The 16,650-nt window shown below is 38.3% G+C and overlaps 1 protein-coding gene across 6 annotated transcripts in view; it reads left to right on the forward strand.

Annotated features, from left to right (window-relative positions):
* Positions 1–16,650, forward strand: part of SYNE1 (spectrin repeat containing nuclear envelope protein 1) — a 438,352-nt gene that overhangs the window by 349,492 nt on the left and 72,210 nt on the right. For all 6 annotated transcript variants that reach the window (XM_076002855.1, XM_076002857.1, XM_020287266.2 and 3 more), the window contains 9 exons: positions 35–205; positions 2,327–2,460; positions 2,847–3,051; positions 5,039–5,221; positions 5,768–5,914; positions 8,341–8,495; positions 9,328–9,475; positions 11,439–11,533; positions 14,608–14,842. In XM_076002855.1, the coding sequence (XP_075858970.1) occupies positions 35–205; positions 2,327–2,460; positions 2,847–3,051; positions 5,039–5,221; positions 5,768–5,914; positions 8,341–8,495; positions 9,328–9,475; positions 11,439–11,533; positions 14,608–14,842 (1,473 nt within the window). The remainder of the gene's footprint in view (positions 1–34; positions 206–2,326; positions 2,461–2,846; positions 3,052–5,038; positions 5,222–5,767; positions 5,915–8,340; positions 8,496–9,327; positions 9,476–11,438; positions 11,534–14,607; positions 14,843–16,650) is intronic.

Here is a 16,650-nt window from a genome sequence, read left to right on the forward strand (position 1 = left end):
TGTAATTTTAAGAAGTGTTTGTCGTTTTCACAAGGTTGGGCAATTAAAGATACAGCTGACGTCGGTGCTTGACCACTGGGGCAGTCACAAAGTGGCCTTTGATGAGATAAACAGTTGTCTCATGGAAGCCAGGTATTCTCTTTCCCGATTCCGTCTGCTCACCGGCTCCTTAGAAGCTGTGCAAGTCCAGGTGGACAATCTTCAGGTAAGGGATGAATTTCACACATCCTTAACATTCTTTTTAATTTGGGAAAACTGAAAAATTAGCAAATGGAAGCATCATCCTCAAATACTGCCATATATTGTTTACATTTAATTCTTTTTACAATCTTTAAAATTAATCTTACCTGCTTTATTGTTACTTAATCAGACTATGAGTGCCAAATGCTGGATTAGCTAGTATATAACTAAAGGGTTTTTAAGATCCCATTATATAGATATCCACCTAAATGTATTTTTGTAAAATGGTGTTATGCCCAAGTTAACCTCCCTGATCCATCATCTCTGCCTTTTGTCTTCCCTTTCTCTTTTTAATCCTGCATCTCCACCAAACATATTCTAAGGGATTAAAAGGAAAACAAAGAGAAAAACAGGAAAAGTGGTGAACCTTTAAATCATTAAGTTATTTTCTTTTTGTTCAGTATGATACCGGTAGCTTACCCCGTGTGTCCACACACTCCTCTTACCTAGCACTCACTGCTCAGTTTCCTGTATGTCCATTTTCACTGTGTTCATCTAGACTGGCATCCCTGATGTTTGTCTTCAGCATAGCTCTCACTCCTGTCCCAGGTCACTGCCCTCAAATTCGCTGCTGCTCTCACTTCCCCACACACCTGGGCCATGCTGTCCTGCCCCTGCTCTTTCTTCTAAGCTAAATAACATGGACAAGCCTTCAAGGGCCAGGGTGCCAGCAAGTGCCCAGCACGTGCCCTCCTTACCTCTAGTCCACCTCCTGGCGTGGCAGTCAAAATTTGTTGCTGTCAAAAATGACAATTTGTTGGCAGTCAAAAATGTGTTGCTGACCCTATATGCAAACTTTTGTAAGGAAATGCCTTTTTGGGGTGGGATGGGAGGGAGAAAGGACGAAATGTGTATAAATAATTTCTTTAAACCTTACATAGTTGTGGCAGATACTAAGGATCATTAAAACATTTTGAGGATAGTAAATTTAAAAACATATTTTATACCTTTGACGCTGTTGGAGATACTTTTTAATTTAACACATTCTGTGTTTAACATCTAGAAGAGCTGTCTTATGACATGAAAGCATTGAGGGTCTTTTCCTTGAATGTTTTGATTTGAGGGCAACCAGATATTTATGTTGAATAGTACTAAATTTTTATAGCCTACCTAACCTAGGGAGTTTTTGTAAGAACTTGCTCTTCACTTCAGCTATATTTCTAGGGGCTTTCTTCCAGTTCCTTCATTGATTCTTGGTAGAAGACTCCACCAAGTCTGACTAATAAATATTCTTTGCTTTAAATATTTTTGAAATATACAGTGTATTTTATACATTATGTATTAACTATAGTCATCATTCCATGCAGTAGATTACTAATGATAATTCTCCCTGTCTTGCTGCAACTATGTACCTTTTGATCAACATCTTCCTTTTCCGCAGCCATGCCCCCCTCCCAGCCTCTGGTTTCTACCATGCTCCTCTCTACTTGTATGAGTTTGACATTTTTAGACAAAAATTGGTAGGTACAAGAGGTGATATGTTAATTAGCTTAACTTATTCATCCCACAATGTAAACATATATCAAAACATCACATTGTACTCTATAAGTGCACAGAATTATTTGTCAATTAAAAATAACATTAAATTTTAAAAAATTCTTTTAAATCTTTGCAAGGAAGAACACTCAGAGAGAGAACTTGGGAAAGCTATGCTTTCTTGGAGTCTTTAATCATCAGGAGTTTGTGGTAGAACCACTCTAGGTATATGATAAAATAAAAATCTGGCCTTGGCTTTGGGCGTCAAAGGGAACCACACTATGACAGGTGGTGCATTATATACGCCACCACCATAACTTCCTACCAGACCATAGACAAGGGCACCCCCTGTGTGAACTCTTCCAGCAGAATCCAGATGCCAGTATAAGAATGCTTAATTTCTAAGAATCTCTTCTCACAGACATAAGAACAAAATCATAAAAAGGAAAAGAAATGACTAAGAAAGATTATAAAGCATTGGAGCAAAGTCATGCATGGTTTATATATTTTTGTGTATGGATTTATGAAAACATACATAAATCACTTTTAAATCTGCTTATTAGAATTTACATCCTGTCATGTCATCTGTGGGACATTTTTCTTTGGGCAGAGTCTTCAAGATGATCTAGAAAAACAGGAAAAGAGCTTGGAGAAATTTGGGTCTGTCACCGACCAGCTATTAAAAGAGTGTCACCCACCTGTGACAGAAACTCTTACCAATACACTGAAAGAAGTCAATATGAGGTATGGAGTATGCTACCTTTATGCATTATTTATATCACAGCCTTATTATAAATAATGATATCATTAAAGCTTTTTGACATTTTGAATTTGAGCCTTATCGATTCTTTTCCATTAAAGTTTTGGTTTTTACAAAATGGAGTTAATGATAAATGCAGTGGAGATATTTACAAAGAATTAGAACTGCTGTATACCCAGCTTGCCCTCATCTTCATTATCTACTCCTCTTGAAATATGAAGTGTTCCTTTTTGTTATGTTAAATAGAAATGAGTCATCCTCGTATTATGCACATATTCACATGAACCAGGATCATGGAAAATAAAATAGTAAATACCAGCATTTGATGAGAGGTGGTAATCTGCCCATGAGTGTTGGCTATTATTTCCAGATGGAATAACTTGTTGGAAGAGATTGCTGAGCAGCTGCACTCCAGCAAGGCTCTACTTCAGCTCTGGCAAAGATACAAGGACTACTCCAAACAGTGTGCTTCGACAGTGCAGCAGCAGGAGGATCGAACCAACGAGCTGTTGAAGGCAGCCACTAACAAAGACATCCCTGATGATGAAGTTGCGACGTGGATTCAAGATTGCAACGTATGTTCAGGAGCTATGGTGTTTCCCCAGCTTGCCATTCTTAGACTTCCCAGGTTTAGCAAGGCTAGTGCTGATGTGGGTAAGCTTTTGGTATGTCGCAGTGTGTGAGACAATTTTCTACGAAATAATTGTCTTAGTATCTATGAGCCTGCCTGACTTTCAGAACACAGTTGCACATGCATCTGATTAAGAGGTCACCTCCCATTGTTTCGTTTTAAAAGATAAGTTGTTTTCCCATTTTTCCCTAATGGAATATAATCCATGTGAGAGATTTAGGGTCTCTATTTTTACTGAGATGGTCATTGTAAGAAATGACCATGTGGGAATAATGTCATTTCTTTAAAAAAAATCTACTATTAAAGATATCATCCTAGATTCATTACCTCCTAGGTAAACATCTACACATTAGTTTCATCTAAGATTTCAATGGTAGAAAGAAGTCTTTCTCTCCAAATTTACTTCTTTTTAATAGCTTTTTAATAATTCTCTTTTTCACTAGAGCTGCCAATAACCTACTTAAGGCTTGTAAGAATAGCTCTTCTCTTGTTTCATCCATTACATGACTCTTTCTATTTGTCCTTATTTGTCTTTATTTTCATGAACTTGCTACAAGGATTTTTTTCCCCCAATTAGTTTATTTAGAATTAGATAAGCTAAAAAAATACATAAATAAAAGTTTAATCTATTCTAATACTTTCAACCTGAATAATCACCTTGAAGTTAAAGGTGAATATTTGTAATAAAAATAGCACAATGCTTTTTTTTGTCCATACAGTTTATCCTTGCAAGAGCTGTTATTTTCAATACTACTACACTGAAATACACCTTGTCTGTTGTCTACATCAAGTGTTAAGGGTTAAAGAGCCGCCCCCCTTTTTTTGAGACAAGGTCTCACTCTGTTGCCTTGGCTAGTAGGGTGCAGTGGTGTCATCATAGCTCACTACAACCTCCAGCTTCTGAGCTCAAGTCATCCTCTGCCTCAGCCTCCCAAGTAGCTAGGACTATGGGTGCATCCCACCACACCCAACTTATTTTAGTATTCTTTGATAGAGACAGGGTCTCACTGTGTCACTCAGGCTAGTCTTGAACTCTTAGCCTCAAGGATGCTCCTGTCTTGGCCTCCCAAAGCGCTAGGATTATAGGCATGAGCCACCACACCCAGATGCTCTTTGCTTTTCTTTCTCTCACAGTAGTCACTGTGTAGGGATGGCAGGCTCTGTAGTCCCCACCATGTCTGGATGGGGCACCAGCAACAGATAGAAGAAACAGCCACTTATTATCTCTTAATAGTGTCTATAAATCAGACATGGGGTATTTCCACTGGCTTATATTTTTGAGCATATAAGAAGGTTCCACAAAAAGTGGAATCAACAGAAGCCATGGGAAAGAATGGAGATACAGACTAATCTTACCTCTGCTCACCAAAATCATCACTGGGTTCCATATCCCACTGAGATAGTAGAGTGGCTGTAACTACAATAAGGTGACCACACATAGAGAAGATACCATTGACAAACTGGTGGGTCAACTCCTGGTGGGTATAATAATAATAAGTAGAAAAAGGTACAATATAGCATTATGTTTTCAATTTGATATCAGTTACATAAAGAAGCAAGACAAATCTGCCAAAATGTTTCCATTTATTGGCTCTCGTGGATCATGTTTTTTTGTTTCTCGTTTATGTTTATTTTCCTGCATTTCCCTAATGTCCTATCATGAACCTATGTGGGTTTTATTAACAGAGGAGTAATTAAATATCTATATTTATATGTATATAATATATATTTAAGATATTAAAACACATGATATTTTTAAAAGTTGGATTCAATTCTTGATCATTTTCTGCAAGTGAAGGCTATTTAGTATAATCATATGATAAATAAGAATTGCATGTTTCTAAATGTGTGGCTTTTTGCCGATTGTTGTTTTTGATAAGGAGTACACTTGACATGTTGTTTCACTACGGGCATATTTTCACCTTCCATAGGACCTCCTCAAAGGATTGGGGACAGTTAAGGATTCCCTCTTTGTTCTTCATGAGCTGGGAGAGCAACTCAAGCAACAAGTGGATGCTTCAGCTGCATCGGCCATTCAATCTGATCAACTCTCTTTGAGTCAACACTTATGTGCCCTGGAGCAGGCTCTTTGCAAACAGCAGACTATGTTACAGGTACAGAGCTTATGTTCACTGTATGTTACAAATTGAATATTCTGTAACATCTGGGCATAAACACAGGAAAATAATTTTTCATCCTGGAGGCAATGCCTCCTTCAAGAGAAGAATTAAAAAATAAACAATCTTGGAAGTTTCACTTAAGACAAAGGAGGGTGGGAATTTTACATTGTTCTCTAAAAAGTAATTATACAATTACTTGAGGGGGCAAGCTCCTAATTACTATTCATGTTTATATGACAGGATTTTACAAGAATCGCAACATTTTTTCAGACATGTTGTTTAATAATGTATTTAAAGAATAACGTTAATAGGTTATGACTAATGGTACTTAGAGAAGTAATTCTACTTTTTAGAAAAATTACATCAAGACAAGAAAATTTAAATCATTATAGCCTTGCTGTTTTAGGAATGGCATCTTGAGAATGACAATTTGATACAAGAATATGAAAAATAATTTCAATATCTACTTGCCCTCTGGCTAGATTTCATTAAAATACCAATATTTTTAACTAAAATACCAATTTCTTCTGTGAAAACCAGGCGGGAGTTCTCGACTATGAAACCTTTGCCAAGAGTTTGGAAGCTTTGGAGGCCTGGATAGTGGAAGCTGAAGACCTCCTGCAGGGGCAGGACCCCAGCCACTCGTCCGACCTGTCCACCATCCAGGAAAGGATGGAGGAACTTAAGGCAAGTGTGTTTAGATCTGATTTCCAGATCTTTTATTTTCTGTCCTGAGAATCTTAAGGAAAACTCAAAACTAACATAGACTTACTCTTCATTCTAAGCTCCCTGTGAGACGCTCATGGGTTCTGCCTTCTTGGTGTCCTACGAGGGGTGAACTCTGTTGGCAACGAGCATGGCCTGATTTCCCAGCCCATAATGGGCACCTGGCCAGGACCAGTCCTAGGAAACCTCCTCACTCCTTCCTACCTCCAGTCCTTCCCCGTCCCAGTCCACCAGCTCCTTAATAGCTTGTGAGTCTCCCATCTCCACCTCTAACATCCCCAACTCCTACTTCCAGCTACACCAATCCCTCTGGGCCATGGCAGTGGCCTCACACAGATCTGCATCCACCCCCCTACTCAGCCTACACCCCCCCCAGCTGCCAGAATGATCGTCATTTAGAAAAAAGAATTTTAGTCAATTAGTTTGATTCAATTGTTCCACATTGTGCGCATATATATATATATAGAGAGAGAGAGAGAAACATCACATTGTACACAGAAATGTACCCCAAATCATGATTTGTCAATCAAAAATAATATTAATAATTTTTTTTGAAAAAATGGTTTTACTTAATTATGAATGATTTTAAACATTCAGTCAAGTAAATAAAATAATATAATAGACATGCAAGTTTTTTCATATAATTCCTCTGGTTAAAACCCTCAGTGGTTCACACTACTCTTAGGCTAAAGACTATGTGCTTATCAGGGCCAGCATACCTGGCTGCCACCTGTCCTGAATGTCTCATCCTGCACCACCGCCCATCTTCCCCTCCAGCCACTCATGACCCATGGAGCTTCCCGGTGTCTGTGCATGTGATGTTTCCCCTTCCCGGATTCTTTTCTTGTCCCCACTAACTTCCTTCCCACCAAAAAGAGTAACATCCTGGTCATTTTCTTCAATGAAAGCCTCCACTGCTCATCCTGGGCTTGGCTCCCAGTGGCATGCTTTCATAACACACACGTCTTTTCCTTCCATGCTCCGTCATGCCATTTAATTACTTTCATGTGAGTAGGTGATTACTTTGTGCCCTCTACTGTTGCAATAGCGTCTTGCTCCTCCTAAGTGCCATGAAGGGAAGGACTGTGTCATGTCAGTTTTGTTCAGTGCTGATGTATACCTGTGGAAATTCTGTCATTTAATAGTTATGCTTTGGCTTTAATACTTGGCAAGATTTGTTCTTTCTTCAGGAATCATGAACCTTTTGCAAATCATACAAAGAGAAAGCACACACATGGCCAAAGATGTGCTGACATTTTCTCCTTTCTGTAACCAATTTCCTAGATGGAGATAAGAATGCCCATGGGTCCTGGCACAGTGGATCATACACATTGGGAGGCAGAAGGATCTCTTGAGGCCAGGAGCTTGAAAGCAGCCTGGGCAACATAGTGAGACCCTATCTCTAAATAAGAAAAATTAGCTGAGTGTGGTGGTGTGTGTCTGTAGTCCCAGCTACTCAGAAGGCTGAGACAGGAGGATCGCTTGAGCCTAGGAGTTTGAGGTTGCCGTGAACTATGATGACGCCACTGCACTGTAGCCTGGATGACACAGCAAAACCCTGTCTTAAAAAAAAAAAAGAGAAAGGAATGCAGGTGGAAGACCAGAACAGGCAGTATTTCCTGTGTTTGAAGAGAGGCAAGAGACCTGAAAGCAGACTGCTCTTTTGGTTGATTCTTACCAACTTTGAGGTTAGGGTCGTAGGGCAATGTGTGGTCATTTCATAGCTCATGTGAGACTTAATTCTGTTTAGCAAGATCCCAACACCTTTTGTTTACCCAGCTGTATCACTTACTAACTGGGTGGCCTTGAGCACTTTTCTTAGTCTCTGTGCCGCTTTTTCTTCATTTGTAAAGAGGGAATAGCAGTGGTACTTGCCTCATGGGATTGTTTTGAGGATGGAATGTGTTATTGCTTATAAAGCTTTTAATAACATTTAATTCATAGTAAGTGCTCAATTAATGTTAGCTATCACTGTTACAGCTATTATCATTATTGAATAATAAAGGATCAGATTAGTATGAATAAATTAAATACAAAGGGTAAGAAAAAAGCCTTTCTACTCGTCAGCATAATTTTCATCGTTTCTCAGTTCTATCAAGAATTATCTATGAGTAAATAGGTAAATAAGGTAATGCACATAGCCTACTAAGTATTCAGTAAAGGTAATGAGTAGCTGTAGTAGCAATAACAGAAGCAACAGTTCAATCTGAATAGGAGATTCAGCTTTTTTCTATCTGTACCTCTGGAGATTGCAAGTAAGATTCCAGAAACACATAGCGGACCAAAGACCAGCTTCTTCCTGAAATCAGAAGTTCACTGTGCACTATGAAAAAGCTATGCCTATTTTTGACCATGGTGCTAAACTTGCTCTTAAATCTTGCTTTTAGGGACAGATGTTAAAATTCAGCAGCATGGCTCCAGATTTAGACCGCCTAAATGAGCTTGGATATAGGTTACCTCTGAATGATAAGGAAATCAAAAGGATGCAGAATCTGAACCGCCATTGGTCTCTGATCTCCTCTCAGACTACAGAAAGATTCAGGTAGAGTAAACAACAGATGTTCTGGTCACTCCAATTATCTTGTTCCGTCTTGTGCTGCTATAACAAAATACCACAGACTGGGTAATTTATGAAGAATAGATTTGATTTCCTCGTGGTTCTGGAGGCTAAGAAGTCCAAGATCAAGGTGCTAGTAGGTTCAGTTGTTTGGTAGGAGCTGCTCTCTGCTTTTAAAGTGGCCCCTTCTTGCTGTATCCTTGGGAGGGGAGTGATGCAATATCCTCACACTGAGGAGGAAGGTGCAAGGGTGCTGAACACCATGTGAATCTTCTTTTATAAGGGCCCTGATCCCATTCACGAGGGAGGAGCCCTCATGGCCTAATCACCTCTTAAAGTCCCCACCTCTTCATATTATCACATTGGCCATTGAGTTTCAGCACCTGATTTTTGGAGGGGATATATTCAAACCATAGCACCAATGTATAATAGAATATAAGTTCATGATTTGTGTATACATATAAATTCTGGTCTTTCCAATAATACTGACAAAATTTGCACTAAAAATAGGAAACTTAAATTGTAAAGTAGTTTTCTATGTTTGATGTACTAAATAGTCTTTAATAAGAAAACTCTTTTAAGTAAGAATATATTAAAGGTACATGCATAATTTTGATCATTTTGAAACATTTAACATTTTAAACTTTCACTTTTTAAAAAAAATTTCTTTTTTTTTTTAATTTTACCTCCTAACATGAAAGCTTTGTGATGGTCCAATTAGAATCAGAGGCAGAGATTATTTAATATAGTTTTCTATGCTAGAAATATAAAAATAAGGAGCAAAGTAATCATTATTCCTTGTCCTTCATTCTGTCAGTAAGTTGCAGTCATTTTTGCTACAACATCAGACTTTCCTGGAAAAATGTGAGACATGGATGGAATTCCTGGTTCAAACGGAACAAAAGTTAGCAGTAGAGATTTCAGGCAATTATCAGCATCTTTTGGAACAGCAGAGAGCTCATGAGGTAGGTTATGCCAGTGGATTTTTGGATAATAAAAAAGTTTTAGACCTTTGAAAGATGGTACAAAATGCCATGTGGGAGAATTAAAATCCTGTACCTTGTACTGAGTCTGCTCAAATGCATGTGTCACTTTTGCCTTCTCTTTTAAGGTTGGGGTTTTGATATCTTAGTTACAAAAATGTTGCCCATTTCTCTGCTTCATAGTGAGTATAAGGGTGTGTCAGGCTTCAGTACCTTGCAATGTATAATGCCAGACTTGTGGCTAAAGACTACTTGCTGGGGGCTGGGTGGAAAGAGTTACACAATTTACAAATTGGGTTGGAGACAACAGCATTAATATTGCCAAGGCTAATTGTTTAGGAGACTATATTTTGATCAAAAGTCTTTAAAAATTGTAAACTTGTGTGTTCTTTAAAAAACATATATGAATTTTATAAGAGCAAATTAAGCTATCAGTGATCTCCAAGTGTACCTCTTAATCAAATTGCATTATAATTATTTCTCAAGAAATGCAGAGAGAGAACTATTAATATATGCAAAAAGCAAATTAATTAATTTGCTAACAATTAGTCCCTATTTTGCTATTTGCTGGTGTAAGTAAGTTGTTTTGTGTGTTTATACACATGGAGAGATGGGACTTACCTAAGGGCACAGAAAAGTGTAATTCATAGCTTAAAAAAAAATGAAACTAATTTTAAAAATAGAGAATTTAAAGATGTATAAGGTATTTTTAAATCCAGTTTTATTGAGTTGACAGATGGTGAAATAATAGACAGTGGTATAACACTACAATGAGATAGATACTATTTCATACCCACTACGTTGGCTACAATGAAAAAGATAACAGTGTTGGTGAGGGTGTAGAGAGATTGGAACCCTCTTACATTGCTGTTGGGAATGTAAAATGGTGAAGCTGCTTTGGAAAACAGTTTGGCAGTTCCTCAAAGTGTTAAGCATAGAGTCACTATATAACCCAGTAATTCCACTCCTAAGTATATACCCAAGATAAATGAAAATATGTGTCCACACAAAAACTTATATACTTACATAAGTATATTGTTCATAGTGGCAGTATTCACAATAGCCAAAAAGTGGAAAGTTGATGAATGGATGAGTAAAATGTGATATATTCATATAGTAGAATGGTACTCAGCAATAAAAAGAAATAAAGTCCTGGTACATGGTGCAACATGGATGAACCTTGAAAACATTATGCTAAAGGAAAGAAACCAGTCACAAAAGTCCACACGTTGCATAATTCCATTTATATGAAATGTCCAGAATAGGTAGTCCTTAGAGATGTGAAATAGATCAGTGGCTGCTTAAGGATGGAGGATTGGGAGAAAATGGGAATGATTGCTTATGAGGTGGAGTTTCTTTTTGGGATGATGAAAATGTTCTAAAATTGATTGTGGTCATGGTTGTACAAGCCTTTAAATATAATAAAAGTTATTAAATTGGGCATTTTAATGAGTGAATTATGTGGCATGTGAATTATATCTCAATAAAGCTATTTAAAAAACAGTAGAAATAATTTGAAAGACCTTCTACTGAAAAACAGTGAATTCAGAAAGATCAGAAAAAGAAGGGGCTTTTTTTTTCTTCAACTTTTTCAAAGATCCAAAGCTACTCTCTGTGTCTGAAAATAAACCACATTTTGTACACAGAATAAACCAGAAAACAAATTGTGCATTAATTTATTATATTAGGTGCTTTTAAAAGAATGAAGGGAAACATAATTCTGCTTTTAGTCATTTAGTTTTAGTAAACCAAAAACTAAACTTTAAGCATATCTGAATTGATGATTTAAAAATAAATCATTCCTGCACTACAGGATTTCACACATTTCCTGATTCAGCTGGCGATACTTTTCATAGTCTTGCTAAAACCAGAATATTTAGAAAGTTATCAGAGAACTGGTCACTAAAATTAGGAACTCTAAAGTATGCTCTTCTTTAAATTATAGTTGTTTCAAGCCGAGATGTTCAGTCGTCAGCAGATTTTGCACTCGATCATTATTGATGGGCAGCGTCTTCTAGAACAAGGTCAAGTTGATGACAGGTAGGATCTCTGGTAAATTATTATGAAGGCAGTTTCCGCAAATTAGTCATTTTCTTTTTAATGAGCAGATTAGAGGGCATATATCCAATCTTCCTAAGGCAATTGTATGACAGTGAAGCCTCAGTAATAGGAGGAGAGAGGTTTGTCTGAATCTCTGAAATTACTGAGTATTGTACCTTTTTAGAGAACTGCTGTTATGTTATATGAAGGACATAGAGTAATTGGAAATCACGTAGCCAACCTCAGCTAGTCATTTGTAGGGACTGGAATTAATGAATAGATCAGAATGAATTGTATCAGTGTCGTAGCAATGGTTTGTAAACATGCTTCTGATATTCTTATACAATTACAGAAATTTTATTTGTAAAAGGAGCATAGCGATCACTGGTCCATCTCTCTTACTTACAGATGAAAAACCTGAGTGAGACCCACAAATGTGAACTGATTTGACCAAGGTTATTGAAACTAAGTAGCAGCACATTCAGGGCTTGAGCTCCAGTGTCTGGTTTTCAGTCAGTACTGGCTTATACTGGGCAGCTTTTTCATACCGTGATAATTCGTTTGAAAATGGTTTGGTGCCTTAAATCAGATTAAATGCAGCCTGGAATGCTTCTTCCTTTTCATTTACATAGCAAATTATCTCTTTATTAAAAATGCAGAGGTTTAAAAATATCGCTGTAAATTGACAATTTTATACTATATTTACATGTCTTAGGAACAATATTTATTTTATCCCTTCTACTTTTCATGGTGATATTTGGAGTATGAATTTCATTTGTTTTGTTACATTTGCACATCTTTCCCATATTTAGCACCAGTAGTTGTGATTATATTTATTAGTATTTTTTCAAAAAATTAAAAAATAAATAATTTTTATTGAGAGTTTTGTTTTTAATGTTTTAGAAGGCATTTCAGGTTTAAGTGGATATTTCTTTGGAACCACATGAAAGATTTTCATGGTTAAGCTTGGAACAACAAAATGTGTTGTCATATTTATTCTATTCTAAGTAAGCCAAACTTGAATGTGAGCTTTCTTGAGAATAAAACAAATTCAAATGCAATTAACTTTTATCTTTTGCTTTGTCATCTCTTAGCCAACTCTATAACAATATTATAAACGTTCAAGTCATTAAGTAAAATAAAATTTAATATTCACATGCAAGCCAACATCTATTAAATTTTAAATGCTAACATTTAGGAAAAAAACACCAACAAGATCAAAATGGTAAGCTGGACCTAAGGATAAAAAATTTGGAAACTTGCAAGTGAAAAAATCAGATTAGAACCTGCTAACAATAGGAAAGCCCCAGCTTACAAATCTGTTGTGCTCTAAATGTTAATTGATGAGTTTTAGCACTGGGAACAATGTCATGTTTTAAGTGGTTGCTCATGCTGGCAGGTGGTTCAGGACAGCTGGGTTGTGCAGAGTGAGGGTGAGGGCTCCGAAGAGGTCTTGGATAGTTACCTGGTACACATAGCAGCATGCAAGGGCCTTTTCATGTAATAGAATATTCTCAAGTCCTGAAGGTACACATTTTCTGAGTTGACAGATACTTACAGCTTTTAGGGAAGTTATCATGAACCCAATTCTACTGCGACTGATTATTCATCTGTACATATAGATAGATAGATCAGAATATCCTTTCAAAACTGAAAGTCATCACCAAAGCCTAACTCGTTATCATATGGATCTATTTTTAAAATGAGACAGCATAAGAAAATTTTTGCTGGGGCTTTATTCAGTACTTTTTGTTTTTAATACTGGCTTTGTCGAGTGTGACTATGTATTATTCATCTTTTGTTTAAGTTGAATTATTAAATAAGTTTTGGGGCTCATAGCACATTTGGCTATAAAATCAAAATTGATAGTGGCTCTAGATACTAGGATACAGTCAAGAATAGTCTGCATCAGTAAGTCCCATTCAGATTTGGTGCTGTCCTCAAGAGGATAGGATGTCTGAGGAAGAAAAGCAAAATGAACGTCATAGACAAAACACAAGCAATGTTACACTTTAATACGAAGACATGCAAACGACACTATAATCAACAAAGAAACTCATTCTATTTGATGCTGGACAAACCGTTACTAACCAGTTCTGGAGCCACAAGTTGAATATTAAAATAAAACTTAATAAAGGACTACCAATATTTTTTAAAAGGTAAAAAAAACACAGAAGTAGGAAGAACACGTTAGAAGATCTGAGATTCTTTAGCCTACAATTGAGAAAGCTTAGGTAACATTTAATATTTCCAAATACATGAATGGCATTTAAACAGACCATGATAACTAGTTTTCATTTTCCTCATAACAAAGTGAAGTCAGCCTAAAATGTAAAAGGGATGCTTTAGATTAATGTGTGGAATAATTTTCTAAAGATTAGGGCTGTTTATTGTGAGGGAATACTGAGAGAGTTTATGGAGTGCAGGGGTTTTTTTTTTAATTTATTTTTTTATTTTAGCGTATTATGGGGGTACAAGTGTTAAGGTTACTTATATTGCCCATGCCTCCCTCCTCCCTCAAGTAAGAGCTTCAAGCATGCAGTTTTTAAAAATGGTTTTAAACTGCCTAGTTTAATCGAAATGGTTTATGATTCTAGCTAGGGTAACACAGTTTTGTCCAGCCAAAGAGGCGTATGAATTTTGGCTGAAGACAGGAGTTCTGCATAAGCTTTGCTCCACGTACTTTCCCGCAGGGGGCCCACGAGCCCTTGTCCTGTGCTGTACATGTTGCTATGAGGTGCTCAGGCTTTGGAGCTATTCCCAGTGCACCTGTGGTTTTCTACTCCTCTCCTGCCATGCTCTCAGGGAGGGAATAAAATGACAATGACCTGATCGCAAATTTTCCTTCAAACTGGGCTGAGACATGGTAACTCTCACCATTTGCAAACACTAGTAGTTTAATTTTTAAAGTTACTTCTAGTAGACCCAGTAATAGATCGCATAGCGATATTTGGATACCTCTGCCTTGGGTCCCTTCTCAGAGCTTAAGGTCATGCGAAGTGGACAGATTGGCTGATTATGTAACTGCACCCAAGATGTCGGCGTTTTTCACCACGCAATTATTTCTTCGCCAGGGATGAGTTCAACCTGAAACTGACGCTCCTCAGTAATCAGTGGCAGGGAGTAATTCGCAGGGCCCAGCAGAGGCGGGGCATCATCGACAGCCAGACTCGCCAGTGGCAACGCTACAGGGAGATGGCAGAAAAGCTTCGTAAATGGCTTGTTGAAGTGTCCTACCTCCCCGTGAGTGGTCTCGGAAGCGTCCCTATACCACTGCAACAAGCAAGGACTCTCTTTGATGAAGTGCAGGTAAGGTGCAAACACACTGTTCTCAATCCTCTTATGCATTTCCGCTGCACACTTTACCTTAGCCTTGGTTCCTCAGGAGGACTCTGGAGTGACGCTGGAATTGGGACAATCATTGTTCTCAAATGTCAACAGGGACATACAAAATGATTGTGTTGCAAAGCCCTCGTTTAGTGAGGAAATGACAGCAAGCCTCCACAGAAGCAAGGCCTGCAGCCGCTCACTGAGTCCCAGCACGGATAGAAAGGCAACGGCGAGGAAAGGGAAACTTTGTGTTGATGATGCATATTTTACTCATGAGCAATTTAAACATGCAACTTAAGTACCAGAGAAGGTAAAAGGCCCTGTCCAGTTTGACCTCTGTCCCTTCCCAGGGAGCCCTTTACTTGCACCAGCATCCTAGACAGATACCTCCTAGCACTCTAGCCAGTCCTTCTCAGTGTGTCTCACGGGCTTCTCGTCCTTTAAAGACACTGTTCTCTGGTTCCTTTCTCCTCCAGATTTCTCTGAGAGACCTCATCCACCAACATGGCTTCAGCTACCCCCTACAAGCAGACAAGGGGAAAATTTGTATCTTCCGGTCACATTCACCTGCTGAGCTTTGAACTCATGTATCCAACCAACATTTGGATTTGTATCTATGTGCTCTGCAGGTGTAATGTACTCATGGGTCTCAACAGAGCCTGTGATCTCTGGACCAGCCATTCTCTCTTTTTCCATGTACCCAATTTGGGGAAGTGTCATCACCAGACTATCAGTGTAGGAATGCTAGAGTCATTTAAGAGCTGTACTCTTGCTTGTCTCTCACCTCCCCCCCATATCTAATCTGCCCCTTCCTGCTGCCACTGCCTTGGCTGGGTTCTCATGATGTGTTGCCTTGATGGACAATAGCTTCCTAACCTGTCTCAGTAGATCCAACAGATGTCTTTCTTCCATTCTACCTTCACTCTGATGCTGAGTGCTTTTATGAAAATTTTAATCCAGACACATCACTTCCCTGCTTAATATTCTTCTATGAATCTCAGTTGCTTTGATTACCAAACCCAAATTCCCATGCAAGACATGGTCTTGCCTCATCTTCTACCCCTCTCTTGCATGCACTTCATACTCCAGCCACTGAAAACTATGTCCAGCTTCCTGAAGTCATCATATTGCTTTCGTATAGTGAATTTATTTGTCCATCCTTATTTCTCTGTGGGAAACATCCTCTCCTCCACTCCTGGTCACACTTATCTCCCCACTCCAGGTCTTTCTTAATCTGGGTGAGTTCATATGTCTTTCAGGACTCATTCGGCCTTTACAACTTTGAAGAAGCCTCTCTGATCTTGCTGGGTCCAGTGTCCCTCTGTAGCCCGGCTGTCAGTCTCATAAAGGAATTTCCATATCGCCACATCCTGACGGTGTTTCACCTGGGGCAGAAACTAAGCCTCTCCCCATTGCACTTTCATTCCTTTATACATCGGTGCATTCATGTACAAAGTATCACCCCAGTAAATGCTTGCTGAAAGAAAGAGGACAGGCTATGTATGCTAAAATTTAGGGCCACTTAAAAATACTCGTGCCTAGCACTCTGGGAGGCCGAGGCAGGAGGATCACTCAAGGTCAGGAGTTCAAAACCAGCCTGAGCAAGAGGGAGACCCCTGTCTCTACTTAAAAATAGAAAGAAATTAATTGGCCAGCTAAAAATATATAGAAAAAAAATTAGCTGGATATGGAGGTGCATGCCTGGAGTCCCCAGCTACTCGGGAGGGAGGCTGAGGCAGGAGGATTGCTTGAGCCCAGGAGTTTGAGGTTGCTGTGAGTTAGGCTGA

The sequence above is a fragment of the Microcebus murinus genome, chromosome 5 (genome assembly GCF_040939455.1).
Source record: "Microcebus murinus isolate Inina chromosome 5, M.murinus_Inina_mat1.0, whole genome shotgun sequence".
In the NCBI taxonomy this organism is placed as follows: Eukaryota; Metazoa; Chordata; class Mammalia; order Primates; family Cheirogaleidae; genus Microcebus; species Microcebus murinus.